This window comes from Pongo abelii, chromosome 13 (assembly GCF_028885655.2).
Source record: "Pongo abelii isolate AG06213 chromosome 13, NHGRI_mPonAbe1-v2.0_pri, whole genome shotgun sequence".
Taxonomy (NCBI): Eukaryota; Metazoa; Chordata; class Mammalia; order Primates; family Hominidae; genus Pongo; species Pongo abelii.
In genome coordinates this window covers 80,266,363-80,279,563 of record NC_071998.2, presented here as the reverse complement: position 1 = coordinate 80,279,563, position 13,201 = coordinate 80,266,363, and the positions used below count along the sequence as shown (strand labels likewise).

The window sequence follows — 13,201 nt, the reverse complement described above, 5'->3', positions numbered from 1 at the left end:
AAAGTCACTAAATATAAACACTAGTATGTATATTTTAGTATCAGAGCAAACTAGTTAAATGTTGGCATGATATTAACCCTCAGATGAGTAAATATAGTCACAGTTAAACCCAGCATAAGAAAAGAAGTTTCATGTTCAGAAACTCTTAAGAGCGATCATCCATACACTGACTGTATCTTTTGTTAAGATTTTAAAAAATTGTAATGCTTTCATGTTATATCGTCCCGAAAGAGTGGTTTCTGTTACAGAATCATGAAATATAGTGACATCAAGTATTTCATCTAGTTCTACTGTTTATGTGCTTTTGCTGTCCAAGTGTGTAATGTGAGTGATGGCAGCACTACAAAAGAATGTAGTTTTTAAAAGAAAAAGCTTTGCCCAGCTGCTTGTAATAAAATAACCAAACCTCACAGCAAGGGCTGATTAAGATAAAGATAAATATAGTAACAGATGCATAAGTCTGAAATAGATCTGAGAAAAACTGTTACAGAAGGATATTTCCATGACTGTCCTGATAAGCAATTTTTAGTGATTAAATATGCTTGGGCATATGTATCTATTTTTTCATATAAAAGCTATTTATAATGCCTCCTTACAAATTAGTAGTCATAAAATAATTTTTATTTCAACTATCAAGTGCTGACTTGGTACACAGCAAAGTGATCATTTAGAAATGACATTTATTATTTATAATCAAAAGTATAATGTGAATTAACTTGGAAACTGTCATCTTTTTTCTCCTTTTCATTTTCAAAAAGCAAGCTAGTTGCTCATGAATTGAGGCTCTATAAGTTATGCAGCTCTATTTTAAAAATACATAAGCTCTAACTTCTGGCATTTTATCTTCCATTTTATAGGAATTAAATATAATTAAATTTAAATAATGTCACATAAACATTTTATTTCAGTTATATCTTATCTTAGAAACAACAAAGATTGATCATTTGTAATATATGGAAGTACTTGAAATTGCTTTTGGCTACTACTCCATTAAATCAGTTAGTGAGGCTTATACTGTAAAACAAATATGCTTCTACCCAGACTGTAGCAATTAAGCTTATGATTTATTTAGTGGCATAAAATAACACTTCATGAAATCTGTCCTAAAATAACATTTGTTAATAAAACCATTAACAAGATTATTCTGAAATATGACATCTTGTAATGAGACAGGAAGTGGGACTGACCTGCTACCCACAATCTGGAGACTGAGATCCAACCTGAGGGCAAAGACGATCGAGAACCCCAGATTCTAAAGACAGCAATGAACCTGAGCCTGCCCTCCTTTGATGCTCATGAAGAGCACCTGGCATGGCACCAGCACGGCTACTGGCATCACCACCCAGACACTTCCTTCCAGCTATGCACTACGGACGCGGAGAAGGGAGAAGAGGAAAGTCACTGTAGTCTTAACAAGGAGGGCTGGGATTTTGCCTCTGCTTGCTCCTTCCCCACCTTGGGGGTAGGAGGGTGTCTAAGAGGTCAAGGAGACTGGGATGCCTCCAAGAACAGGAGACCAGCACTGCAGTGACAGCTGTCCCTGTGCTCAAGCGGCAGACTTACTGCACAGCCCCTCCTTCTACTGAACCAATGAAAAGAAAAGTCGGGGAGTGGGTAGGGAGGAGAACACTGGTGGCAACCTGCATACCTGCTCTCTGGTGTGGTGAGGATATGAGAGTCTCTCCTCAACATCATGGAAGGTACCTGGGCTGCAGCTACCTTGCCAGACCCTTACACAGAGAGATAGCCTATGAGGCAAAGACATGAGTTACGATTATTCAGCTGACAAAAATAACATAGTCTTAAAAAAGATCAAAGCTTCTCTCTCCTTTTAAAATATCCCAAACTTGTAGGCATTCTTGGGTTATCTCTCATGTTGTTCTGCCACCCGCTGGGTGTTGCTCTCGTCTGTGAGGTTGATGAGAATGCTCTCCAGTTCACATTGCAGCCATCTATGTGGGCAGAAACTTTGCCATAAGGCCATCTCCAAGCTATACGGGAGGCTAAAATGGTTATGTAGAGCTAAAATGGTTACGCTGATCTAGCTGGATCTGAACCAGGGTAGCAGTATTATTACTAAAAGGAAGAAAGATCCATCCATTATTTGGAAACAGCTAGTAGTCTCTGCCACAGAGACTACTGGAGACTCTGCCACAGAGACTACTGGGCACTGCCAGAGCCCAGTGGCAGTGCAAGATGGGGATCTGTAGTCAGACCTCCTACCTCAGGGAGCGGTGGCACCAACAAAAACCACAGGAGAGCCAGCAATGGACACATGCCACCCAGAGAACAGAAGCAGCAGCAGTGTGAGAAGCCTCTTGATCCAGCCTCCTCCCGCCCCAACAGAGAGAAGGAATCAAGATCTAGAATGGGGTGAAGGGGGTCCTGGGGAGGACTGCCATTCCCTTGAAAGTGAAGGAGGAGAATAACAAACAGATCACAGCCCCTTGCCACCAATGGATCCCTCATCATATATGTACGTGCAGGTCCATTTCTGGAATTTCTATTTTATTCCATGGCTCTGTTATGTCTGTTCTCACACCAGTATCACAGTGTCTTGATTTCTGTACCTTTATAATAAGTCTTGAAATCAGGTAGTGTTTAATCTACCAACTTCGTTCTTTGCATTTCCATCAAAATTTTAGAACCACCTTGCCATCGTACACAAAAATCGCTGTAAGTATATTATCCAGGATTGCACTGCATCTACAGATTAGTTCAAAGAGAAAGGACGTCTTCAAAATATTTCATCTTCTGATCCACAAACACTTTATGTCTCTATTTAAGTCTTCTTTCATTTTTGCTCAGCCATGTTTGGTAGTTTTGAGTCTACAGATCTTGCAAATATTGTGTTAAATTTAAAGTATTTCATGGTTTTTAATGCTATTGTAAATTTTAGTGATTTTTTAAAATTTACTTTGCAATGATCATTTCTAGTACATAGAACCACAATTCATTTTATATTCTGAACTCGTATCCAATGACCCTGCTTAATTCACTTACTAGTTCTAACAGTGTTTTGGTAGACTCTTTAAAATTTTATCTGAACATATCATGACATGTGTGAAGACAGTGTTTAAATTCTTTCCATTCTGTATGTCTTTTCTTTTTTTTTTTTGTTTTTCTTTTTGAGATGGAGTTTCACTCTTATACTCTTACAGCCCAGGATGCAGTGCAATCGCGTGATCTCGGCTCACTGCAAACCTCCACCTCCTGGGTTAAGGGATTCTCCTGCCCCAACCTCCCAAGTAGCTGGGACTACAGGCATTCACCACCACACCTGGCTAATTTTTGTATTTTTTTGTTAGAGACAGGGTTTCACCATGTTGGTCAGGCTGGTCTCGAACTCCTGACCTCAGGTGATCCACCCGCCATGGCCTCCCAAAGTGCTGAGATTACAGGTGTGAGCCACCATGCCCAGCCTCTGTATGTCTTTTATTTCTTTTGCTCACTTATTGCACTGGCAAGAACCTACGGGACAATGTTGGATAAGAGTGACGAGAGTGGACAGACTTGTTTAGTTCCCCTTTTAGCAGAAAAGCATATAGTTTCTCGTCACTAAATACACTAACTGTAAATGTTCTGTAAAGGCCTTCTGCCAGTTTGAGGAAGTATCCTTTTGTTTCTATTTTATGAAATTTTTAAGAAATCATGAGTCAATATTAAATTCTGTCCAATGCTTTTTCTGTGAACATTGAGATGCCCACACAATTCTTCTTTGTTTCTGTTAAAATTGTGAATTGTATTGATTTATAAATGAGATAAATCCTGCTTGGTTATGATGTATTATATTTTTATGAATTACTGGATTTGATATGCTAAAATTGTTAGGACTTTCACACCTGTTTTCATGAGGGATGCTTGTCTGTATATATCTTTCATTAACTATTTTTGTATTTGGTAGGAAGGTAATGCTGGCCTCAAAACACGAGTCTGGAAGTATGATCTCTATTTTCTGAAACAGCTGGAGTAGAAATGATAATATTTCTTCCTTAAATGGCTGACTGAACTCACTAGTGAAGCTATCTGCTCAGAGCTTTCTTTGCGGAAAAATTCTTAATTACAAATTCAATTTCTTAAAAAAGTACAGAAGTATTCAGATTCCCTATTCTCATGTCATGTTTTGGTAATTGTGTCTTGCAAGTTGGTGAATTTGCTCGCATAATGTTGCTCATAATATTCTCTTTCTATCGTTTAAATGTCTGTAGGATTTGTAGTGATGAACGATCTTTCAATCCTGATTTTGGTCATTTGTGTCCTCTCTCCGTCTGACCTCACCTCCGACCTACCACCTTTCATTTCCTTGATCAGGTTGGCTTTTTGTGTTTTAAACATTTTCAAAGAATCAGCTTTGGTTTTACTGATTGTTCTCTATTTGTGTATAACCTATTTCACCAGTTTCCACTTTTAAGGTAAAAGTTTAGATCACTGATTCTAGACCTTTTTTCCTAAGATTTTAAAGTTATAATTTCCTTCAAGCATTGTTTTAGCTATATCCCACAAAATTTAATGTTTTCATTTTCACTAAATTCAAAAATATATTCAAATTGCTCTTGTGATTTCTTACTTGACCCACAGACTACTTAGAGGTATATTCTTTTATTTTCCAATTATCTGGAGATTTTAAATATCTCTTTCGGTTTTTTATTTCTAATTTAATTCCACTGGCGTCAGAGAATGTATTCTTATTTCAGTTTTTTAAATTTGAGGTTTCATGGTCCCTCATTTTATTCTGATAAATATTCCACGTGCATCTTGAACGTGAATTCTGTTCTTCTGTGGAGTTCTCTGAAAATGTTAGGTCAAGTTGTTTCCTAATATACCTAAAGTTTTCTATATTCTCACTGATTTTCTTTTTACTTGCTCTATCAATTATGTAATATCCAACCAAAGCAGTTTATTTATTTTTCCTTTTAGTTCTGGAAATTTTCACTCTATGTATGTTAAAGTTCTATTATTATGAAACATCCCTCCTTTATCTCAGGTAATATTTCTTGTCTTGAAACCTAGTTTGTCTGGTGTTAACATAGCTGCTCCAGCTTTCTTTTCTATTGTTAGCGTGGCATATCTCCTTCTATCCTTTTAGTTTTAAATCTTTACTGTATCTTTATGGTTAAAGTGTGTCTTTTATAAACAGCATGCCATTGAATCTACTGGTTTAATCTGACAATCTCTTCCTTCTAACTGTATTGTATACAAAATTTACATTTAATGTAACTATCCACATGAGTTTAAACTTACCATCTTGTTGTTTTCCATTTTATCACCTGTTGTTACTTGCTCTTCTTTCTTTTCCTGTCTTCTTTGGAATGAGTGTTTTTAGTATTCCATTCTATCCTCGCTACTGGCTTACTAGCTATATTTCTCTCCATTTTTAGTGGTTGATCAACAGTGGCCTTTCTCAGCTAGGGCTTTATGAGAGAATACAGCTAACAGAAAATAATATGAATACTTTAAAATATCCCAATGATGGTACATATACCTCTTAGATGCACAGGACAGAAGTTAATTCATTATGTACAATAGATGTCTTGAGGCAGTAAAAATTAATTTTCACTCAATTTGGGGAAGTTTTGGCCATTACTTTTTAAAATATTCTTTCTTTCCCCACTTCTACTGTTATTTTATATCCACTGGACCACTTGATAATATGTATACACAATAGACCCAGGTCACTGAGGCTCTATTCGTTATAGTTTTTAGGTCTTTTTTCTTTGTGCACTCTGGTTTCCACGGTGTCTATTTCTGTGTCTTCAGATTCACTAAACTTTTCTTCTACAGTACCTAATCTGCTGTTACTTCCAAAATTTACAATTTCTGAAGTGAAATAAATGCAGCAAAATTTTCACTTCAGAGATTGTAAATTTTACCCCTAGACATCTCACATAGTTGTTTTGTATCTTCCATTTCTCGTATTAGTTTTTTTCTTTTAAATCCTTGAGTATAAATGTAGTCGTGGCTTTGAGATCCTTTTCTGCCAATTCCATCATCTCTGTTTCTACTGACTGCTTCTGCTTCTGGGTCGTATTTTCCTACTTCATCATATCTACTACTTTTTTATTGGTTGCTAGATACTATGTAATTTTGTTCTGTGCTGGATTATGCTGTATTTCTTCAAAGCATATTGAATGATGTACCAAAGGCAGTTAAATTCTTTGCCAAGCAGGTGGATCCTTTTGGGGCTTGTTTCTAAGCTTTGTTAAGACAGGCCTAGATAATTCTTTATTTTAAGGATAGTATGGCCCTACAAAAGCATAATCCTTCTGGGTTTCTACTTTCTTCAGGGTGTCCTACAAAGCCTCTTTAATCTGCTATTCAGAATTTTAAATGTTTCCAGTTCACTTCTGTGTGAACTCTGGGAATTAGTCTGCTTACAGTTCTCTTTCTCTGGTAGTTCCTTTGTGGCTTTGTTGAGTTTTATCAAATGAAAGCACATCTTGGCAATCACCAACAAACTCAAGGTCGCCCTCGTGCAAATTTCTGTTCTTCTGTGTAGCTACTTCCTATCCTGTGTTGTATCCCACATATTAATCCACTTCAGCCTCCTCAGAATTCCTAGGTTCCTCTTTCTTTCACTGTCATCTGGAAAATGCCTCTAGGCAGAAAGCAGCAGTGATTTTAGGACTTCCCTTAGTAGATTATTTTCTCTCAGGATCACAGATCTGTGCTACCTGTAATCCGGTGTGTGAAAACAGCTGTTTCATATATTTGCCCAATTCTCTAGTAATTTAAAGTAGAAAGACACATTTGGTCTCTGTTACTCTGTTACTTCCTATTTCTCTGGAAATAGAAACAGGGTACTTTTGAATTAGACTTGATATTGAAGTTTTAAACTGAGCCAAATTAAGCAGGCATCTTTCTCCTGAATAACCAAAAATGACTAGAAAGTTACTGAGTCAGTCAACAACACAAGAACCAATGGGAAAAAAAAAGATTTTTTAAAGTTCAGTTGAAAGCAATAACTAGAGAAAAATAAAAGCATTTCATGTTTATACTCCACTTAGTTCATACTGTTCAACAAACTGCTTTGTTCTTTAAATATTATTTTTGCAAAATGTCATCAAGATAAATTCGAGTTAACATCATTAAAGAGTAGTTTATACATCCATTACTCGCCAACCTTAAATTTACATCAGTTATGTTTCTGTAAAACCCAGTGTACCTGAGATAATTTTGAATTAAATCTGCTTTCTAATAGAAATATTTTAATGTAGTATTGCATTCCTAATCATGAAGAGGTTATCCGAGGATGACAGGATCATCTACAAGAGGTACCAAAGACCTAGACCAGTTACTACGGTCTCCCCTCGCCCCTCCAGCACAGCTAATCAGACAGCATTATTTCCACTGAACATGAACATGGCCCCAAACACTCTGACCAGGCTGAGCCAGCATATGAGAGTAAACTTAGCCACTTGTACCCTATTTCAATAATAGCTATTATAAAACTTAAAGAGCAGTTGCTATGAGCCAGGCACCATTCTCAAGCACTTTATACACTCCATTTAATCCTCACAAAACTCTACGGCACTGACACATCCATTATGGTAACACTAAAGATTAGAAAACGAAGTCCCACAATTGGAGTGGGGTGGGGGCGGGGGGTGGGGACAACATTCACGCCTAGGTGATCTAGTTCAAAACTCCGTAACTACTCCATCAAGGGCTGGCAAACTATGGCCAGTGAACCAGCTGCCTGTTTTGTGAATAAGTTGTTTATGCCAGGATGAGAAAATCACAGAACTTTCAGATATAGTCATATAGTAGAAATTTGCTTGGGGAGGGATAAATAGGAATTATCGATCTCACTTACAGGCCACAAAAGTTCCAAGTGGCCATGGCAACAGGTACGTTTCTTGAGTGTTGCAGGCACTTTTGTTCTGCTGCAGTTACTGCAGTGTTGCTGTGTTTTGAGATAGTACTCCACATGTTCTCCCTAGGTCACTCTACTATGGGTTATCTTTAGAGTAGAAGCAGAATAGTGACAAGAACGCAAACTAGGTCTTTGCTTTTGAGTCAACTACAAATGACCAAATGTCTATTTGATGCTCGGAATACAGTGTTGGAAAGGATTCTGAAGCCCCATCCTCACTTCTATACCATGGTTTACCACAGGATATGATTTGTGTCATCAATGACTTAGTCTACCAGATTCAGGGCTGAATTTCACACTTATTAAAAGTGAGCTGTACACACTTGTTTCTATATCTATACAACTAATAGTAAAAAAGCACAAATGTTTTCAGGAAAAACTGTTAGGTTTAATAATGGGAAAAATAATTGTTCATGTGACTTTTTGTTATTGTTATCCAAAATAACTCAGTTTTAAAAGCCAAGTATGAAGAAAAAGTTTTCATATTATTTTATTTAAGGCTAGTATCAAAGAGTTCAGACAATTATTTAAACCAACTCTTTAACAAAACTTCATTATAGGTCTAGAATAGTGAAACACCAAATCAGAAAATATTTTAAGTGTTTTGTTTTCTCAAAATATATAAATGTAGAATAAATCCAATAACACTAGAGAATTTGTGTTTCCACATTCCCTCCCTATACCATGACCCATTCCTCAGAATAAATTTTCTGACTATTCTTTTTTTTCATTCTTCTGGTAGTCATCTCTATATCCCTAAATAGTAAACTTGTATCTAGGTTTCTGGATTTAAAAATTTTACATAATGTCTACTGATTCTCCTAAATTTAAAAATTAGAACTTAGCTCATCTACACTAATCTTCAACTGCCTCTCCCAATTTTTAGCTCTTCTACTAGTTGTGATTATAAGTATATAGAATATAATTACATTCTCTGTTTCACCAAGTCCACCCTGTATATCAATTTCTCACTGATACTGGAGCCACAACAGTTTTCCTCTGAGCTTCCACAACCCACCTTAGGTAAGCTTCACTTTACCTATAACATCAAGATTATAAACACTATCAAGACTTTATCACAGACTAGCTGTGTTGAAAATCAGTAATCAATATCTGCAATATTATATATACACACACATATATGTGTTATATGTGTATGTATGTATATACACAATTTAATACCAGGCCAAGAGGTATACTAAAATTACATTTCATTCTTTACAAATCTAATGTCATAATCTGACCACTACAATAAATTTTTAAAATCTAGTTTTAAGATTAAATGGACCCACTTTTCTTGCTGATTGCTTAAAAGCCTGACCTTCCCCTACAAACTGAGGCATGAGTGGAGGTTCTCCTAGGGTTTCTAATTGCTTTTTTTCTGGGAGCATAAGGTTGAAGTGGAGATAGATGTTATCCCCAAGTTGTCAGCCATTTGGTTTTGCTTCAAGAGTCTTTTGTACTCCTGTTCCAATTTGGAATGGCTGTTTTCTGGACTATTGTATAGCCATTATTACCTCAAAGACCTGCTTTGACTGTGCAATTAGGTTGGTTCCTCTAATTCCTGAAGGCCAAGTCTCTCTTTCTTGGTTATTACTTTGTTTTCCTGGAGTACATACTCAACTATCTTTCTGATAAATGTATTTGGGAGGCTGGGCATGGTGGCTCACAACTGTAATCCCAGCACTTTGGGAGCCCACGGCAGGAAGACTGCTTGAGCCCAAGAGTTTGAGACTGAGACCATCTTGGGCAACATAGTGGGATCCTATCTCTAAAAAGCAAAAAGAGGTATTTGGGAAGCTAACTTTTCTAGGCCTTGCACATCTGAAAATGTCTTAACTTTGCTATCTTATATCTAGACATATCTTTGCTGTCTCATATATATCTGTATACACCTCAGGTACAGAAATCTAGGTTTAAACGTGTATTTACCTTTGGGTTTTGTAGGCAATGCTTATAGCATCCATGTTGCTGATGAAACAACTGATGCCAGCTGAATACTTCTTCACACACAGGCAACTTGTTTTTCTTCCTCTCTGAAATCTTTTATGATCTTCTCTTAATCCTCCGAGCACTGAAATTTCACAAATACACACCCACAGTGACTCTTTTTCATTAATTGTTCTGGCTTTCAGTGGGTCTTTTTAATATAAAGATGTGTGTCTTTTCCATCTCTGGGAATTATCTTCCTCCACTATTTTGATAATTTCCTCTCCTCTCTTTCCTTTTCTCTAGCTTCATTAAGTCAAATGTCAAACCTCAGAGGTTAATTCCCCACATATTTGCTCTTGCATTTTTTTTTGGTCTTTGCTCTACATTTTAGAGGGTTACTTCAACTTCATTTTCTCCCATTTCTACTAAAATTTTCATTTCAGCAATCCTTTAAAAAAAAAAACCTAATAGCTCTTTTTTGTAATATCATTGTTTCTGTATTAGCTGTTTCCTTAAGACTCAGTTGTTTTTCTTTCACACTGTCAATTCTCCTCATGTACTCCATGACCTCTTGGTTGTGTGTTCTTTAAGATAGTAACACCAGGAGAGTGGGAACTGTTCTCCTCTACTCGTGTCAGTTGGCGTATTTTGGGGGAGGGCCTCCTCCCTTAAGTGGGAATTCTGAACTCTGCTTACCCCAATAGGCAGGCTTTACTTGATATGAACAGAAAACAGTCTATCGAGCAGTAGACTCCACAGGATGAGAAGGATTTTATTGTGTGACATCAAAATCCATATCAGAAGTCTTAGTTTTCTGAATTTAGTCTCATGTCTAAAGAAGTCAGTTTTTCTGAAGACTTGCATATCTTCAGAAACCTCTTTGCAGTACATTTAGGCTAGGGCTTTTCAACCCATCTCACCTGTAAAATCAATCCCCTCTTCCTAAAGAGTTATATATCTCATTTGTTGATGCCTCCTTTCCTGTTTTCTTTGGTATTCATGTTTGTAATTATACCTTTTTTTTTCTCTTTTATAGTTTATGTTTTCATTTTGGTGAAGTCTTAAAATGAGAACGCAGATGACAATGCTCAGTAACTAGTCTGCTTTCTTGACCCAGAGCCTTAATGATTTTTAAGCTTATAAATGAAAGTTACAATCACACACAAAAGTAGAGTGAAGACCATAATGAAAGGTCATGTACTTGATGACTAACCTTCAAAAATATCTGTAAGCCAATAACATTGGTTAATTTGTGGCCTCTACAATAATAAACCCTGAGCAAAGCCCTCTATGACTGGCTCATATGGGTAAGGATTACACAACATCTAGAAACCAGTTGATAAAAATGAGTGTCATATAATTTGATTTTGTAACCAGGTCAAGAGTTCTTTGCAATATCTGCTACACAGGTTCACAGAATAATTGTCCAGAAAGGTACACCAGGCCTTACAGAGTCCAGAACTCTTCTTTAACAAGTAATAAAAATTCAAGAGTTGGGTGTGTATGCCCCTATGATTAGGGGCACATAAAGGAACAGGCTCAGGCAATCTTAATCACAGGTAACTTAGAGGTATGTACAGTTGAACATAAATATATATTTTAAGGGTTAGATAGCAAACTTTACAAAAAATGATTAAACTGACATTTTAGACAAAGTATGCCCATATGACAGACTGCTAGTGCACTCTGTGTGTGTATGTTTTATTTTGGTGGGAAGTTTGAGAAGCACAAAGCTACTCAGGAGCAAAACCAGATCTCCAGTACTATAATCCAGGTCTCTTGATTATCAGTCCAGATGGCAGAAAGGGAAGTGTCAGCTTAGCCTACTGATGCATCACTGAAACTTAGAACTAGCAATGCATGCCCTAGAAAGGTGCCCCAGCTACCAATGTAAAAAGCCATGGGATAACTAACATGTGTATGGTGCTTTACAGTTTACAAAGCAGTCTTTAAAAGGTAACAAATATAATGTCTTTTGAAAAAACTTTGCAATACAGATACTATCATCACCTTCATTTTACAGGGAAAGAAAAGATCAGAGATCCGAGTACCTTGCCATAATTAGTAGCCTGTCACACAATTAGTTAATGGTTTAAACCCTGTCTCCTTAACTCTAAACCTTTACAATGTAGGATGAGGCCCATGTTTTTCATTTTCACCATTCACCTGCTCCCTTCTTACGGTGTCTTGCTCTTGTTTAATGGCTCTAACAGCCAAGTAGGTTAACTCAAGGTTTTCAAATTTATGTCTTCAGTTGCCTGCACTTTTATACCTTTGGGCCGCATCTGCTTGCCCCTCAGAGTCTTCCGCAAGTGGAAAGCAAGTATGAAGCTACCGCAGGGAGTACACAGCATTCTCCCTTGGTAGTGGTTGCAACTGAAGAGGTAAAAGCATTACACTGAAATGCCGCATCCTTGCTGTTAGTGATTTAAGGGAGCCTCGGTCTACCATTCAGGAACATTTGGTTGCTTCTTCCCTCAGGTACTGAGTACTCCAGGCGGGCAGGGTGGAAAAGTGATGTAGGGAGCTCATTTCCCCTTTTCTAGCCCCTTTTCTCTACTCTGTAAATGCATTCCTTCACCTAACACTACTACCACCTTTTCCATATGAGTTCTTGGAAGACAACAGCGCGGATTTGCTGGTTCCAGCCCCTCCATCCACAGATATTGCACTCTTGCCCACAACCCCTAATTCTGGACTCACGGATCTATCCTCCTAACTTCCAATTTCAGCTAAGGGCTGCTCTGGTCTTCATACATTAACTCCAGATGACCAGGAGGATGTTCTCAAGGTAGGAAAAATGAAGACCAGACTAAAACCCCACAGAGTTAACCACCACTCAAGGACCAACAATCATAATAAACATCATCATTCCAAATTCAGTAGCTTTTTACCATTAAAACTTTATTCACACAGAAACAGTTTTCTTTTATACATGAAAGCACAAAGTGCTCCACCTAAACTTTGGGTTAAATTAGGCTTCAGCAGTATTCCATGGGTCTTCTCATCCTATGTAACATTTCTATAATGAGAACATACTCTGGTGTAAAATAAACTCATCCCAACATAACTCATATCTATGTTGGGAGGGCACAAAATTTAAAGTGTTTGCAGCCGCATGAATGTACAAGGACCACACACACACTGAGAAAAACATAACACTTTCTAGACATTTTTTTTTTTTAAGATGCCCAGGCTGAAGTGCAGTGGCGCCCTCTCGGCTCACTGCAACCTTGGCCTTCCAGGTTCAAGCGATTCTCCTGCCTCAGCCTCCTGAGTAGCTGGGACTACAGGCGCACGCTGCCACACCCAGCTAATTTTTGTATTTTAGTACAGATGGGGTTTCACCGTGTTGCCCAGGCTGGTCTCAAACTCCTGAGCTCAGGCAATCTACCC

At 37.5% G+C, this 13,201-nt stretch overlaps 1 protein-coding gene across 8 annotated transcripts in view; it reads right to left on the bottom strand.

The window, feature by feature from the left end:
- The window catches only part of AUH (AU RNA binding methylglutaconyl-CoA hydratase), a 152,024-nt gene that overhangs the window by 35,276 nt on the left and 103,547 nt on the right, over positions 1 to 13,201 (bottom strand). For 4 of the 8 annotated variants that reach the window (XR_008509787.2, XM_054520169.2, XM_054520170.2 and 1 more), the window contains one exon: positions 9,806 to 9,947. The exons of the other annotated variants lie outside the window; for them this stretch is intronic. Coding sequence is in view for 3 of the 4 variants with exons in the window: in XM_054520169.2 (XP_054376144.1) it covers positions 9,806 to 9,947 (142 nt within the window). In the remaining variant the exon portion in view is untranslated. The remainder of the gene's footprint in view (positions 1 to 9,805; positions 9,948 to 13,201) is intronic. 8 annotated transcript variants of the gene reach the window in all.